Source organism: Penicillium verrucosum (assembly GCF_028828655.1).
Source record: "Penicillium verrucosum strain IBT 35672 chromosome Unknown utg000002l_segment0_segment0, whole genome shotgun sequence".
Lineage (NCBI taxonomy): Eukaryota > Fungi > Ascomycota > Eurotiomycetes > Eurotiales > Aspergillaceae > Penicillium > Penicillium verrucosum.
The window spans coordinates 2,104,880-2,121,618 of record NW_026643211.1 but is presented as its reverse complement, the minus strand read 5'-3'; the positions used below and the strand labels follow the sequence as shown (position 1 = coordinate 2,121,618).

The window sequence follows — 16,739 nt, the reverse complement described above, 5'->3', positions numbered from 1 at the left end:
GCAAAGTGGATACTGCCAAGATCTGGTTATGTACATAAAATAGCCTAATAGGGTAATTTTTGCATTAATTTTGCATAATGGTGGGCGATGGGCGTCAAATTTCAAAAGGCCCACGGGCCGTGGACACTTTCTAGTGCCCATGGACGGGCGATGTCGCAGTCTAGAATAATTAGTAGCGGGTAGGTAAAACCGTCAGCCGAAATAGCCTCTAAAACTGTAATAGATTTACGATTAGTAATAGATCTATTAAATAGCTTCTTTTTTAGATACCTAGTAATAATAGTAATAATAAATTAATCGCGTCCGACGCTAATTTAGAAGCTAGTTTCGTCGAAATTATAGATATCTTATTAGCAAATTCCGTGCTTATTAATCACCCGCTAGTAGTCTTTAAACTACCTCTTAACCACTGATTTGTCTAATACCTTTGCCCGTTCGACGTCTAGGGCCCGCCGCCGCCGTATACTATATTTAGGGTGCCGTTTAAGAAAACGTGGTAGCTAGTAGGCACTGATTTATGGTAGATTAAAAACTAGACCGGTATGATTATATTAAAGAATTGAATTGGTAGTAATAGCAATTTGACGGCGGTTAATCGACGCTCCGACCGAATCGAGGTAATCGATATATTTATGTAAAGCCCCTGTGATCCCAGAGGCCCCTTTATTGTAACTAAATCAGCATCATTGGTTCCTATGCCTGTCCGTACGGGACATGCCAAGAACCGAACCTGCGTTTCCGAACCTGCGTTTCCGGGTGCTATGGGCACCCGTACTTGATGGTATTTAGACATTAGTATTCCCAACATAATAGAAACCATGCGATACTTCACGAATCTCACCCCTCCTATATAGGAGTAAGCTTCCTGCTATTGGGTTATCGTTGAAAAGGGGATTTTCCACCTTGCCATCGCCGGCGTAGCCGGTGCATAGGAACCGCGAATTCTCGCGCAGTTTTCGTAATATTAGGTTTAGATTGCTCATAGAGGTGCTCTATAGCTAGCTGAATCTGCTTCTCGATTTCTTGATTGATTGTAGACATAATGGTGGTGTGGTTGATGATCAAATTGAAAGGTTTAGATCTATGAAGGGTGGCAGACCCTCGCTTAGCGAGGGTCCGTTTTATTGCCTGGGAAATAAAAGTGGGGCCGGTTAGTGAGTGGTAACCCAACACCCGCAGGGGGTGGGGTTACTTGGCAAGAACCGGGCAGTATACAACATACAAATGCTTCAAGAAGGCGGTAATGAAATTGGCGGTGAGGTGATAACCAATGAGAGAGTTATGTTTGGATGGCCCACTTAGTCGCCCGTACCCACTGTCAAAGACTCAGCGCAGATCAACCATTTCCAATATTGTACGAGTTTGCTGTAAAAAGTCGTTCGAATATAGATCAAACTGGAAGAGAAAAGGGAGATAAGATAAAATTAAAGCTCATTCGAATGATACCGTTTACTTATCCTGTTGATGCCGTGAAATATCTTTTCCGCAGTCAACTTATCAGATTACCAAAGGATCAAAATTTGAGAACGGCGAGTTGCTGTAGCTGACTAGTCATCGTGATGTTTAAGTTTGGCGTGAAGTCAACGATGAGGACTGGGTAGGCAGTCGGCCTTTATTGATACACCGTAAGTGTGGCCTCTGGGATCATTTTATGAATGAGTTACTTTGTATGGTCGCACATTCTGGATATAATTCCATAGCTTAGCACGTCCATATACCCCATGGAAGGTAGATACTACAACAACTCTTGTTTCTGGCTTCCACTCGTGGCCTCAGGCATAGCTTCAGTTACAGTCCGTGGCCTATATCCCCAATACAGAGATCAACCTTACTGAACATAGGCAGCCTCCGTCAAGTAAAGTTACGCAGGTCTGCGACACAGTCGCAGTTGCAACCCACTGCCTTGTCTCATTCTCATCAAACCCCCGATTCCATAGCTCTCGTGGCCTAAAATCCCGCGCACACTGGCAACGTATGTGTTGATAATCTCTACGGCTCTACATATGTATGGGATGTTCCAAAATGTTCATACGAGAAAACTAGCTCTCCCAAATATGCAATCGAAATATTCACAATTGCTCCAAGCAAGATCTCAAAATATGTTCAGCGACAGTATTCAGCCAACGCAGTGTCAGTACCAGCCTGCAGCACCAATACACTGCCGTAAATCTTACTCTCGGGGTGGACCATCGCAGTCCCGACGGCTCCCAGAGCCCGACGGGTATCATAGCCAATGCCGTCGTCCGAAAGACCCAGCTCAATCTCAGAAGAGATACTACGACGACCAACGATGACAATATTGTTCGCCTTGTTGGATGTCTGGTTAAGTTCTTCGCGCACAGAAACAACAGCCATTTGAACTGCGTCGGTGATGCTCTCGTTGGCAGCTGGTTGGTGGAAGACGACGCGCTCTTGAAGTTCCTCTGGCACTGAATCACGGAGCGTCTCGAAGAAGACCGTGTCGGATTGAGAGCTGGACGCGGGGACCGCACTTGAAGTCGAGCCAGAGGCTGCAGTCGACATCTCTGTTTTGCTGCTATCACTGCCCAATCCGCCGATTTGAATAACAGTCACAGTGACCTGGTCATTCTGAGCGAGCTGCATGACCAGTCGAAGAGCGAAGCGGTCGTCGTCACCGCCAAAGAATGGAAGGACAATATGGTGGGAGCGGCTGCCAGTTGACTGGCGGGCGAAAAAGGAGCCCTGGAGGCTCATACCGCTGGCGGTGCGGGAGACCACGGGGCGCTTTGATGAGGTTGAGACTGGGCTGTATTCGATTAGGATGCCTACATGGCCGGGGACCCGCTCTAGGATATCAGAAACGAAGCTTGCGTAGGCACCGTTGGAGAAACGATTGGCTTCGTCGATATCTAGTCCGTTATGATGGTCGGCCAGTGTGCCAGTCTCGCTCCAGGGGAGAAGAAGCATATCTGCGGTGTCTTGCTGCGCCATGCCGATGACAGTGTCTGCGTAAGAGTACTCGGGAACAACAGATACACCAGCCATCAGCGACAGATCGTGCCAGTCTCCGAACGCCCGGAAGGTGTTGACCACTGGATCCCATAGCGCATGCTCACCCGCAGCAGCAACCTTCATGACACTGGAATCACGGTCGGTCAATTCCATTAGCCTTACACCGTGCACCTTGAGTGCCGCGTTGTCATCCTCTTCTTCGGTAATAGGATCTTCGACATTTTCCTCGGTTTTCTTTGGCATCTTCGCTGGGTGAATACGTGATGACACGGATGCACGTCGCTTTGGGCTGAGGAGGGCTGCCACAGTACAAACACCCGAAAGACCGTCGAGACGAAGATAGACGAGGAGCTTGCGTACTGGGACGGTCTTCAACTGGTCCTTGGCAAGGGCGACGCTGTCATTGCGGTTATCGTGCTGGACAGGGTTGCCTTCCCAGTCAATTTCGCCGCGTCTCCATCTCTCGACCTTGATCTGATACCATGTTGGATATAGCAAGGTTGTTAAGGGAGTAGTAAGGAATGTGGTGACCAAGGCCATCACGACAAAAATTGTAAACGTGCGAGTGCTCAAAATCTTGGCTTGGAGGCCAATGTTCTGTCATAATTGAATTAGCCTACATTCACAATCGGGAAACTTCGTCTGGCGTCAGTACTTACCAGCACAATTAATTCCACCAAACCCTTGCAACTCATCAACACACCGATCGAAAAGCTCTCACGCCATAATAGGCCACAGAGCCGGGAGGCAACAGCACCTCCGGTGACCTTCGCAATGAACGCGATGGCAATTACACCAACTACATAACCCCAGACGATTCCAGAGTCAAGGAGGCCCAGGTTGGTACTCAGACCAGACAAAGTGAAATAAAGGGGCAGGAAAATGACAGCGACCAAGTCCTCAATTTTCTCAGTGATCTTGATAGCAAAGCCGCCTTCATGCGGGCAGATCAAGCCGATAACAAAGCCTCCGAAAATGGCGTGAACACCAATAATCTGCGTGAAGAAGGCTGAAGCCAAAGCAATGAGCAATGTCAGGGCGACCACCGACTGGCTGGGCCCTTTTTGCAGGCTACCTGTTTTCTCCAGGAAGCGAAGGAACAGCGGGCGGAAAGCGAAAGTCAAAAATAACATGTAGGCAACGCAGACTAACAGCACCCACAGAGCCGTGATGCCACTGCCCGCGTTGACAAGAGCGACGCACAGTGCAAGCAGGATCCAGCCCACCACATCATTACCAACACCGGCGGACAGCACGATGACACCGACCCGGGTTGAGAGCAGCTTCAGCTCCGTAAGGATACGACACAGCACGGGGAAGGCCGTGATGGCCATGGCAATACCGATGAACAGTAGATAGGTACCGAAGGCGATAGGCTTGGTACCAGGGTCATCGTGGAACGAGTGATAGAGTCCATACGAGATGGCACAGCCCAACCCGAATGGCAGGATCATGCCCGCAGCAGACACACTCAAAGCGACCCGCCAATTACTGATCAGGAAGCGGAGGTCGGTCTCCAGACCGACCAAGAATAGAAAGAGTACCAGGCCCAGATTGGCGACTACATTGAGGCTGGGGATGCTGGCGGTCGGGAAAATGGCATCGGTAAATCCGGGGATGCGACCCATCACCGATGGGCCCAGAATAATTCCCCCGATAACCTCAGCGATGACTCGGGGCTGGCGAAGCTTGGAGAGCGGCCAGTGGATCAGACGACATAGCACGATAATTATGACAGCCTGCTTGTCAGTTAAATTACCGTTATTTTGGATGGCGACATAGCTACCTGGATAATAAACAACACCAGTGGGTTCTTGGAGTCATAATCGGTTGGGTTGCCACCTTCGAGAATGCCACCCTGTGGACTAACTACGTTGGTGCTGCTGGCCGTAGCCGTAGCCGTCGCGTTGGTTGCCATACTGGATAATATCCAGCTTCGGCAAAGAGAACAGGCAAAGGGGGGGGTTATAAGTCAAGTTGGAGAAGATAAATGAAAGTGAGGGTCAGCCTGCGCTAATACGAGGAGCCAATAAGATTTCCAGTTGCCATGGATCTAGTCAACTTGGTTTGCAACGGTAAATCACCAGCAGTCAGCTTATTGAAGGGAACCGCATGCGGCCTAGCAAGGCATATTTACGACATTCCTCCATGTTACTATATATTACTATAACTATATGCATATTGTACGGTATCTTGAAAATAATAAATTATCAATAACCTCCTACTCCTAATCTTCTAACCTCCGCTATTTTTAAAGTTCCCACGTGGTGATGTTGACAGCTCGGGCCTTTGGCGCCAAAGGCAGATGATCTACCCCAGATTTATCTACCCCAGATACAATCTTTTACCTACTCCTCTCTTGCAGATCTTATAATATGTACCTAGGTATTGGTTATGTAGCTTGCTGGGATCTACTCTCTTCATTAACATATATTTTAGTCTCGTTTACAGAGAATATATATATACAACCTGTCATTCCCACTATGTTACCTCCAAATATATATAACAATTTCCGGAGTCCTAACATACTAATCACCATTCTCCTGGCATCCCTTTCTCTTTATATTCCATTTAAATCTATGGATGTATCTTAATTCGAATCCATTTCACTTATCCCCTTACTTTAGCTATCACTCGCGCCGAAAAGTAACACAAAAGGTACTTCGGAAACTTAGCTCACACATGGGCTTTACCGTATGATATTATCATATTGTGCCTTCTTAGGATTAGACTGTTTTCAAATAATGCCCTTTTTTCTTCAGATACATGTTGAAAATGAACGTTTTCATCCTTCTAGGTCGGACTTTGCCCCAGCCTCGATAAGGATTTTCATAGCAGATTACACTCAGCCTCAAAGCCAAGCGTAGTTATTCTCCATTTGAGTCTTTCGCTAAGCTTACTATCTCTGTAATAGGCGAGATGACGCCATAAGCCCTGATTAGCAGGTCATCGAGGTGCAAGCCTGCCTATCTATTCGGCGCGGTCCAATGTGGGTACTTTTAGCCCCCGTACGCTAACTACATGAGCCCTAAGTCATAGACTAGACCGAAACTAGTATCGATTGATAGAGCAATGCGGTGACTATAACATTCGACTCGCCGAACATCCAACTTCTGTTTTCTTCCCAGCACAACTTTGCCTAGAAAGATATCGACCACCACTTCGGACTTTTGGTCTTTCTTTTCGAGAGATTCGAACATCATTCATAACCGTCCCGAGTAGATAACCATGGCCCCCAAACCTAGCCGCCTTGCTTCCATTCTCCGTCCATGGGCCCTGATCTGGTTGTCTATTTGTCGTAAGTCCTTGTTACCCCGCCAATTCCCACAATTCTACCAAACACTCAACTCTACAGTGCACTGGGAAGCTTTAACACAAGCCGTTCGTCGTGATGGTCTCTCAGCACTTGGCCGCCCACTACAAATTCGAGATGTCGCTTCAGCCAAGTTGCTCAGTATAGCCTGTAATCTAACCCACTCACCATATCCCCCCACTTAACTTGTGTACAGAGTAGACTAACCATCATACACAGCTGACGGTTTTATCGCTTACGAAGACACAACTATTGTTCCTTCGCTTGTACAAGCCGCTGGCGGCATTGTTCTCGAACTAGGTCCTGGGCCAGGCAATCAGATTCATCGTTATGATACCTCTATTGTCAAATATGTCTATGGCATTGAACCTAATCCCTACTTCAAAGATGGCATAAATTCCAGATTGGACAAGCATGACCTGCGGGATAAATATAAGGTCATAGTTTGTGGAGTGGAAGATAGCGATATCCTAAGAGCAGAGGGAATCACCGAGGGGAGTTTGGATGCCGTGTTATGCATCCAGGTCTTGTGTGCCGTAAAGGACCCGAAGAGTGTGATGAAGGAGGTGTGGAAGCTGCTCAAACCTGGTGGCAAGTTTATATTCTGGGAACACGGATGCAGTAGAGACCGTTTGACCAATGTGGCGCAAGGTATGTCTATCTTTTGCCAACCTTTCTTCCTTCCTGGGTGACCGACTAACATGAAGAAACCTTAGCTTGCTGGAATCCGGCTTGGAGCACATTTGTCGGATGTGATTTGACACGGAATGTGTTGGCGGACATTCTCAGCAGTGGAGAGTGGGAAAATGCACACGGGATTGAAGAACCCGAAGAGCCGTTTAGTTTGCTGCCTCGGATTCAGGGTGTGCTTGTCAAGAAAAAGTGTTAATTAAACCCCGATTATGCTGCATATTCCTTCACATATGAATGGAGAAATGCAAGCAGCCACGAAAGAATCTGTAATGCGACACCTGGGAGCACAACATATATCTGCTCCGTCTTTCAAATGCTCCTATAAAGCATGTGTGGATAAGCCTTACTTTCTAATGCCTTGAGTGCGAGGTATGTCGGATTGCATACTCAAATCCAATTGATTTTGAGGTTAAATACTATGAATAAAGAGACAATGAAATATGTCTTGATAAAAAGAATGCATTTAGTCTAATTCAGTCTATCTGGCATTTAAAGAATCATAACAATGCAAACTAACTGTAGAGCGGATCAAAGGAAACACCGAAATACAACTCTTAAAGAGGAAACAAACGACCTTCCACAGGTCATTACTAGTTTGACGAGTAGATGTAGAGCCATGTAGCCCATAGACGGCAAGCTGGAAGAAATGACTCTTACGAAAGGGCGCATTTACCAGATTGAGCCACGAGGGGAGGAGCCGATAGGCGGGGAGCCGATAAACTCCGTTTTCGGTTCACTCCGGAGGTCGATTATTGTCTTAGACGCAGCTTGTCCCCTTTTACCCGGTAGCTCTGGCCATTGGAACGATACAGAAGATTTCCTTGATGCCATGGTCGCATCTGAGCTGCTGTCTCCTGCAGAATTCCTGTCTTCCAATCCATGAGTCATCATCCGAGCCCGCCGGGCGATGATAGCGCGAGCGGGAACACGGTGCAGGATCAAATACTCATTGTGCAGGTCCCCGTACGTCGTCCCTGAGACATCCACCTCGAGAGTGTGAGCCACTTCGCCAGCGCGGTACACATACCCATGGCCAAGATGACTCGTTTCGATCTCGAGGATTTGAGCACCTTCGCCGTACGAGCGCCATTTGCGACACATCCAGTCTTCGGCCTGAGTCTTGCTGGCGAAAGCAGAGATGAATATGCTTCCGTCTTCTTCTTTGATCCCATTGATGTGGGACTGAACGACACTTGCAAATTCTTCTGAGTCCTCGGTGAATGTTGTCACGTCAGATGCAACTAGCCCTATCTCCGCGTCCTTTGTGAAAGACTTGTCATGCTGGACCCGGTAGAGACGCTCGGGGATTTGGGTCCGGGGGACGCAATGCTCGTCCATTTTGGCTGGGTTGAGACTGTTTAATAGTCTGGGATGAAGATGGTTGATCTGTTGAGAAGGGTAAAATTGGGAACAGTTGATGGTAGAGTGATTGATACAGGACGTAGGGGGAGGGAATAGCTGGTATATATATCCCATCTGATGCGTAGAATGGATGGCTCCGTTGGATTTCACTTACTAGAACAAAGAACCAAAGATGTTCAGTATGAAAGAAGGAAGTAAAGAATTTGAGACTTGTGAATCTCCACAATGAGGTTTTTTATCTGAAGAGAAAGAATGAGAAAGAATGTTAGTTAATCTGATGGCCAAGCTCTATACAACTTCAAGATATGAAGAAAGGTAACAAAGGATGTATAGCAGTCATACGTGTTGGAATGAACAAAGCGAAAGTAGGTGATGAGGCGTTTGATTATGTATTTTCAGGTAATTCCTTTGTCGGTGAATGTACAAAGACGCCAGGTATCAAAATATGCAGTAAATGTACAAGAACAAGCATCTCATATAGAGAGACCAAAGCAGGCCAAATGAAATGAGAAACAAACTGGCAACCCTCTACCAACTGAATCCATTAAGCTTTCTTTGTCTTAGCCTTAGAGCTCCGCACCCGGAAGAGGTAATAGAGCGAGATGGCAGCAAAGACATTGAAAATGAAATAGCACCAGAAGATTCCATAATTTCTCCAGCGATCTCCCCACTCAATCTTCCTCCCAGCGAGATACTGATCTGCTGAACTGAGCGAGCAGTACTCACAGCCAGACGTGGCATTGTAATTAGCAAGTGTTCCGGGCGCAGTCGCGAGGAACTTCTCCATATACTGGAAGCAGGTCTGACCAGCAGGCGGGTCAAAGACACTCATCTCCGCATCATTACACTCAACCGGACGGCCATGGAGCGCTGTAGCTCCGATGCCGCCGATATAGTAAGTGAACGGTGAGACGCGGTACATGAAGATCCAGAAGCCGGGAAGATCATCAGGTGGCTGCATGACGCCGTTGAAGATAAAGGAAAGACCGAACATCAGCGTGGCGAGCATCGCTGCGAGTGCGGGCTCGGGAATTGCACAGACGACTAGCTGTGCCATGCTTGCGGCGTAGATGTAGAATTGGACGATGAAGAGCATGATCAGGGAGCGGCGCTCGGAGTCTTGATCGGCGCCGAAGACGCACCAGTAGAAGCAGGCCCAGGAGCAGATGCCGAGGCAGACTTGGAACGGGATTTCGACGAGCATCTGGGATAGGATGAAGACTTTCCAGGAGTAGATGCGGGATGGGCGTTCGCGGACCTCGTAGAGGGAGCGCTGGACGACAAATTTGGGCATGATCTGGTTGACAAGAGTGTTGAAAATTGTGCACAGCAGGAAAATACTGAAAAGCACGTTTTGGAAACCTTGTTGGCTGTTATCTGCTTTCCAGAATGAGAAGCCGATGAATAGACCGGATACAATGCCCAAAATGAACTTGGAGTAGACGTATTCTGGCTGACGGTAATACTGTTGGAAAACTCGTCCAAGGACATAGTACAACTGGCTGCCGAGTGGCATGGCGAACTCGGAGTTGTCGTCATCAGACTCAGAATCCTCTAGGGAAGGTCGAGGAATAGCCGGCTTGTGGGCGTGATGAAGTCGTTCAACCTCAGCATGTACCTCTTCATACTCTGGGCTCTTGTTCCAGGCTTCAACCCAGTCGATTGAGCAAGAATCTCCGGCAACCATTTCCAGAATGTATTCAGCGGGGTTCTCGAGTTGCTCACATGGTCGAGCGCCATTGTTTTCAAAGTATTTTAGAAGAGTGGAGGATTGGCTTCCGATATCGCCAAAGTAGACAGTTTTTCCTCCCTTGGCGAGGAATAGCAAACGATCGAATGTTTGGAACAACTGCGCGCTAGGTTGGTGGATTGTCGCGAGGACAGCCTGGCCATGGTCTGCAAGTCTTCTGAGGAACTGACAAATAGTCCAAGAGCTTTGGGAGTCGAGGCCGCTGGTGGGCTCGTCGAGGAAGATAAGGAGGGTAGGCTTTGCAGCAAGTTCGACACCAATACTAAGCAGCTTCCTTTGCTCGACGTTGAGACCCTCTCCGAGGCTTCCAACCACCGCCTCGGCGAAATCTTCCATGCCTAGGACTTGGATAACTTGTTCCACGTACTCATATTTGTCCTGCTTGGTAACCTTTTGAGGCTGACGAAGCATCGCACTGAAACGCAAAGCTTCTCTCACAGTGGTACTGTCAAGATGAAGATCTTGTTGTTGCACGTATCCAGTCCGACGGGGGAAATTTGCCGCAAGACCCTTGCCGTTCACGAATATATCACCAGATACAACACCAATGGAGACTCTCTGTGCAAGAACATCAAGAAGTGTTGTCTTTCCGGCTCCAGAAACACCCATCAATGCAGTCAGGCTACCAGGCTTAACCCAGCCATTGACATTGTCCAGGAGTCGCCGGGTCCCCTCCTTCACGGGGATGTCGTAGTTGAGAGAGTTCCATGAGAGAATATCATTTTGCTCAGGAAGACGGATGGTGTCATTGGTTCTCTGCAGCTCCAGCTTGTTGACCTCCTCTCTTCCAAGCTCGATGTTGTGGCCTTCCTGGAGATACTTTGGTGCATGTCCAGGGCGGAAGACCAATGCCTCGGCCTTTGACTTGTCATCAGTAATGTACTCTGTGGCAGTCAAGTAGAGCGCATTGAGGGCGATGAAAAAGGCGATGAGGATTCCGTAGTTCCGCCACAGATGAGAGTGCTTGTACTCGTAGTTCTTCTCGATGAAAGCATCCCCAGATACAGTTCGCTGACCGGCGACTGCACCGACGGTAGAGCAGATAAAGGACGTTCCAGTTCCATAACTTGGGATGAACGAAGAACAGTCAAATGTTCGACCATGGAATTCATTCGCCACGAGTCCTTCGAAGGTATAGTAGATCGGGTTGATCCACCGGATCCACGAAAGCCATGGATGCATGTACGGCTGTGGCAATGTAAATCCGGTATAAACGACAATGCAGAGCACAAGCACACCAGCAATCGCCATAGCCTGTCCAACAGTTTTGGTCAATGCACCGACACTGCGGAACAGGCCAGACATGGCCAGGACTGCAGTGAGCAAAAACAGGTAATGGATGAAGAAAGCTCCCGCTTCCCGGCGCAGGTTTGCCATGAAGTAGAGGACAACCGTGAAAATCGAGATTCGTATGATCTTGATCGGTAGGTCGACGACAAGGCTGGCTAGTGCTTCAGTGAACGGGTGGACAAATGCATATCCAGCTTGCTTTTCGACAACAGGACGCTGAGCATAGAGTTGAAGGACTTCATTGATCGTAAGTAGGGCGTTCATAAGCACAGCGAAGTACATCACCGCGCCCTTTTGAAAGAAGTAACTGGGTATGTCCGGGGTATTGTAGAAGATGGATCCAATGATCAGAGATAGAACGATCTGAACAATAACCGGTGCCATGGCTGTTGGGAGATCTTGGAGCATTCGCTGGCAGGCTCTACGCATGCAGAGCCGCACCTGCATGGGGACAGAGAGCAGGAAGGGGCTGCGAGCTCGAGTGTGGTGGGCTTGTCGCTCTTTGTGGCTTTCCATGAGCCTTTTTGCGTCGGCTCCATTTGGCGGATATTCACTTTCGAAGTTGGAAATACCCTTGTGTAAGAGCTGATACTCGGAGCTCTTTTTCCAATGCTCGGAAAATTCCTTCGCTGTGCGAGGAACCTTGCTCTCCATGCCAGGCCGCGCCGTGCGTTCTGCGGGGTTAGTGATAGCAGTCAAGAAGTCACCGCTGACTTGGCGCTCTGGTCTCTCCCAGCCCATGTCTTCGAAATAGGATACTGCACGCTCCCTGGGTCCATAGTAGATCTGATATCCCTCGTATAGAAGAACCACCTTGTCGAAAAGATCATACATTGACTGCGATGCTTGGTAGGCTGCAATGGCATGGCAGGACTGGCCCATATCAGCTGACAGACGCAGTGATTTCACAAACTTTAGAGCGGATGCGGCATCTAGACCACGGGTGCTGTTGTCCCATGCTCCGATGCGACAGCGAGCCAGAAACATCTCAGCAATACTGACTCGCTTTCTTTCGCCTCCACTGACACCACGTACGAACTCGCTGCCCACCTTGGTGTTGTAGGTGTGGGACAATCCAAAGACGGACAGGACCACCTGAGTGATTGTCTCAACGTATTCGTTACGAGTCACACCTTCCACACGTTGTTGGGGCGCACGAGCATGGGCGGCGAATGTGAGGGTCTGACCCACGGTCAAATGGGGGAAATGTAGGTCGACCTCCTTGTTGTATGCGACCTCTCCTCGGTGATGTTTGATCATATGGTCAAATGCAACTCCTTTGTAGTGAAGTGTACTTTCGGGCTCCACGGTCAAACCCCCAAGGTGTCCGCAGATAGTCTTCAGTAATGTCGTACATCCACTACCGGGTCGACCCAGGACAAGAAGAAGTTCTCCTCCCTGGAGTAAGCCATCGAAGTTGCGGAGGATTTGTCTTGGTGGTGAGGCCCGCCCAGTCAAGGCTCTTGTTGCAGCTCGGAAGGGCACTTTCAAACTGGAAATGAGGGTTTCCTGGTATTGTAGAGCGGAGCCAGAACCACTGACGCATAAATTGGAGAAGACCACGCCTTGGTTGGGGATATCAATGCCTGAATCGTTGACCTGGTCCAACACCATTTGCGCCCATCGGCGATGATCAAATTGGGGGTCGGTAGGATCGAGGTGGGGGACGACACCTTTCTTGCTAGCGGATCTTGAAAGTTGTTGGCCGAGTTTGCTGGAGGCGATACGAGTCAGTGTTTGTTGTTCTCGCTCTTCTAGCACAGTTGCACTTCGCCCCGTGATTGGGGCGAATTCGGGCTCATCGTAGTCCTTCTCCATAGCGAGGAGTGAACTAGTGTGTGTAATTGCGTTAAGAGTCTGAGCTCTAGGACCAGGCATCAGGCGAGCCCGACCCTTTTAATGAAAATCATCTCATCGGGGGACGGACAACGTAGTGACCGGAGTTATCCATATTTACTTCATTGGGGTAGAGGCTCAATGTATAACGGAGGAACGGACTCCGCTTCACCGACCGAAATATAGTACGGATACGTACATATAGGTAGTAATCTATTATTAGTTCAACAAGTCCTATTCCAATCTGATCGATAATTATATATAAACAATTCATAAGGAAGATATAAAGAATATAAAAAGGGGCATTTGCTTGCATACTACATGGCCGAATTTCCACTAGTTGCTACCCGCTCCTCCGTTCAGCCCTATGTTGTAGAGAATGCTTAGCGAAAATCTATATGTATTATTATGACACATTGGATATTGCCGTACGGAGTACTCAGTAGAACACTCCTTTTACGCCATTTTACGAGTTTTATATGAGTCTTACATTGAAAATTGGGTCTAACGTGGATCCACGCGGACTATATGTCCCGACCCCCGACCTCCGAGCCCGACGCATAAATAGTTGGAGATATCGGCGATTAGGAGCCTAGCCCCGATGGCTTTTTGCTCGGTTTGCACCGTTTGCACCGTTTGCAATTGCACATCTATATTCATTGGTTTGAATTCAGTTTTAGTGAACAATATCGAAATTGGAGGCGTATTTTAGTTGGGGACCCCCTACCAGCCCTCGAAATAACTGTTTATGGCACATTAGCACCACTCATCTCAATCTCCTCCTGCGCTTGTTGTGTCCATCCCTTCGGCGGTGCCTGCACCTCATAGTTCCAACCCAAGGTATCCTCCACAGTTCCTGATTGTATACCACGAAGCGTCTGCAGCAACCTAACGCAAACCTCACCACCCTCCTTCTGAGCCCCGCAACGGTACTCAAACTTATCACCACGGGACTGCATCGTAATACTACCCACCGGCACCAACGCAGCCGCCGTACCAGCAGCAATAACCTCATCGAACTCGCGCAGCTCCTCATAAGCAACCCGCCTCTTCTCCACCCGATACCCCAACGTCCGGGCAATGTCCAACACCGACGCCGCCGTAACAGAGTCAATCGCATTCCGGCTATCAGGCTGGATGACAGTGATCTGATCTCCGTCACGCTTCACTCCAATGAAAGCAGAAGTCGAGAACTCATCAACTTCAGTGCGAGTTGCACTATCCAAGTGAAGGGTAATCCCAAACCCTTCCCGTCGCGCCCGGTCACTGTGTCGCAACACAGGCGCATAATTTCCACCAACCTTCGCAGCCCCGGTTCCATGCGGTGCACAGCGATCAAAGTCCTCCAAAATCACCGCGGCAACTGCGCTAGCCCCGTGGTAGACGCCAGTTGGCATGGCAAATACAGCCAGTGTGTACCCGTCCGGCGGACTTAGTCCCAATTGCGCAGAGGAGCCGAAGAGCATGGGTCGGACATACATCGCGGCGCCGGAGTCGTGAGGTGGTACATACTCGGCGTTTGCACCAACTGCTAACCGTACGCACTGGATGAACAGATCCTCCGGAACGGGAGGGATGGAGACTACTTCGGCGGAATGCTGCATGCGCTTGGCATTGCGGTCAGGGCGGAAGATGGTTATCTTGTCGTTGGCTGGGTGGCGGAAGGCTTTAAGGCCTTCGTAGACTTGCTGACCGTAGTTTAGGCCTGGGGACATTCCATGCACAGGTATAAAGGGTGAAGCGACGAATTGCGGTGCCGACCATTTGTTCTCACCGCTATGGGAGAAGTGAATTTCGACATGGCCGTTACCTGCTATCAATGAGAATCTACTATGGGTTTATTTAAGGACAATTGCTTACCATCCCGGACTTTAAATCCTATGTTATTCCAATCGAGGGCAATGGGTGGTGGGGGGAACATGATGAGGAAGTGTGGAGTTACTAAATTAATCCCCACAGCCCTGGAGGGGGTGAACGGCTATTTATAACAGGAGCTTCTTAAACTTTTCCAACTGGCTGACTTTGCTGACTTTGCTGACTAAATATCAGAATCAGCACCCACGTAATGGACGGGCAAGTCGCTGTAGGATTGCATCTGTTGACTGCGTCCAAAGGCCGTCACTAAACACACTTTCAGTCTGCCTGGGACCTCGTGTTGCGAGAACTTCTGGTACAAGTCGGCAATGTTCTCAAAGTCATCCACATACGTGAACAGCCATGCCGTATCGAGTTTCCCTTGGACCACCAGATCCATCAAGAACGGATAATACTACGTATAGTAAGTAAGCCATTGATTCAAATTGGAAGGAAAAGAAGACAGAAGACAACCTACCTTTTGTGGCCACGTTTGACCCCCGCGCAATGTCAGCGCTTTCTGCATCAAAGGCCCAATCGGGAAATTATGCGTTGTGAAGAAGAAATCCCCCACCAATGCCACATTACCACCCTTACGGGTTGCCTTGATGATCGCCGATAACGTATCACTACTATCCCTTTCGAGCCCAATCGCCTGCATAGCCGGAAATTCAGCTTTCTGCGAACTATGGTACCCACTTGCCTCAATAGACCGATCAAGGCCATGATCCTCAATCGACATAATGTACTCCGCCACATCAGGATGAGCATCGACATCAACAGGAGTCATTCCAAAATCCCCGGCAATCCGTAGTCGCTGCGCATCCTTATCCATAGCATAGATCTTCCTCGCCCCGCGGAGCCTCGCTAGTCGCTGCGTAGCAAGACCAATAGGCCCACAACCCCATACACCCAGCACATCACCTTCCTGCACCTCAGCCAACTCCAGCGCATGCCAAGCGGTAGTAACGACGTTTGTCAGGCCTAGTAATTTCCGCGCATCCATATGTTCCGGCGCCTTGACACACGACAAGTCCGCATGTGGCACGCGGCAGTACTCCGCCTGGTCACCTGGATACCCGCCACAAACACGACTGTATCCCAGCTTCCCGCCGAGTCGGTGGCCATATGTGGCTTCCATTTCCCTGGATGGATTTGTGTTGTCACAGAGCGAGTACTCCTGTCGCTGGCAATAATCGCAGGTACCGCACGAAATGACGGGTAGGATTATGACCCGATCACCGGGTTGGATGGATTTGACATTCGGTCCGACTTCTTCGACAAGGCCGATGGCTTCTTGGCCTAGGATGTCACCTTTTTCCATTGCGTCTTTCAGCTCGCCTTCGTATAGATGGATGTCTGAACCGGAGATCGTGCAGTGGGTTATTTGGACGATGGCATCTTCGGGCTCTGTAATCATGGGCTTGGGTACGACTCCCACTTCGACTTTTCCGGTGCCCATCCATTGTGCTGCCTTCATCATTTTGGTGGGATGCGGCGTGTATCCCGTGCTGCGTTATATTAGAGTGAGAGACTGTGCGGTGGCAATACTTACCTGGGCATCACGGCCGCCATTGTTGGGAGTAGTCTGTTCGATCACCAACGCAAATGAACAGTTGAAATGAGTATGTATTCAGGGGACTGGTCGACGAACTGTTTATGCTGGCG

General features: G+C 49.0%; 6 protein-coding genes across 6 annotated transcripts; 1 reads left to right on the top strand and 5 right to left on the bottom strand.

Annotated features, from left to right (window-relative positions):
* Window positions 1-101: 101 nt before the first annotated feature.
* Window positions 102-1,008, bottom strand: N7516_006442 (uncharacterized protein; the record flags this gene model as incomplete). Its single annotated transcript, XM_057219162.1, has 3 exons — window positions 102-270; window positions 400-500; window positions 937-1,008. Coding segments are annotated over 3 exons (342 nt in total), but the record flags the coding sequence as incomplete, so codon positions are not given.
* A 1,095-nt stretch (window positions 1,009-2,103) lies between these two features.
* Window positions 2,104-4,891, bottom strand: N7516_006441 (Kha1p; the record flags this gene model as incomplete). The annotated part of the gene is made up of 3 exons (XM_057219161.1): window positions 2,104-3,570; window positions 3,633-4,712; window positions 4,760-4,891. 3 exons carry the CDS (start codon window positions 4,889-4,891, stop codon window positions 2,104-2,106), a joined length of 2,679 nt encoding a protein of 892 aa, XP_057073252.1.
* A 1,310-nt stretch (window positions 4,892-6,201) lies between these two features.
* N7516_006440 (class I SAM-dependent methyltransferase) lies at window positions 6,202-7,175 on the top strand (the record flags this gene model as incomplete). The annotated part of the gene is made up of 4 exons (XM_057219160.1): window positions 6,202-6,271; window positions 6,329-6,436; window positions 6,506-6,937; window positions 7,003-7,175. 4 exons carry the CDS (start codon window positions 6,202-6,204, stop codon window positions 7,173-7,175), a joined length of 783 nt encoding a protein of 260 aa, XP_057073251.1.
* Window positions 7,176-7,648: 473 nt separating this feature from the next.
* N7516_006439 (uncharacterized protein) lies at window positions 7,649-8,317 on the bottom strand (the record flags this gene model as incomplete). The annotated part of the gene is made up of 1 exon (XM_057219159.1): window positions 7,649-8,317. One exon carries the CDS (start codon window positions 8,315-8,317, stop codon window positions 7,649-7,651), a length of 669 nt encoding a protein of 222 aa, XP_057073250.1.
* Window positions 8,318-8,885: 568 nt separating this feature from the next.
* On the bottom strand, window positions 8,886-13,199 carry N7516_006438 (uncharacterized protein; the record flags this gene model as incomplete). Its single annotated transcript, XM_057219158.1, has 1 exon — window positions 8,886-13,199. The coding sequence occupies one exon, from the start codon at window positions 13,197-13,199 to the stop codon at window positions 8,886-8,888; it is 4,314 nt and encodes a 1,437-aa protein (XP_057073249.1).
* Window positions 13,200-13,963: 764 nt separating this feature from the next.
* N7516_006437 (Branched-chain amino acid aminotransferase II) lies at window positions 13,964-16,646 on the bottom strand (the record flags this gene model as incomplete). The annotated part of the gene is made up of 5 exons (XM_057219157.1): window positions 13,964-15,027; window positions 15,078-15,195; window positions 15,349-15,486; window positions 15,550-16,582; window positions 16,627-16,646. 5 exons carry the CDS (start codon window positions 16,644-16,646, stop codon window positions 13,964-13,966), a joined length of 2,373 nt encoding a protein of 790 aa, XP_057073248.1.
* Between the last annotated feature and the right edge of the window lie 93 nt (window positions 16,647-16,739).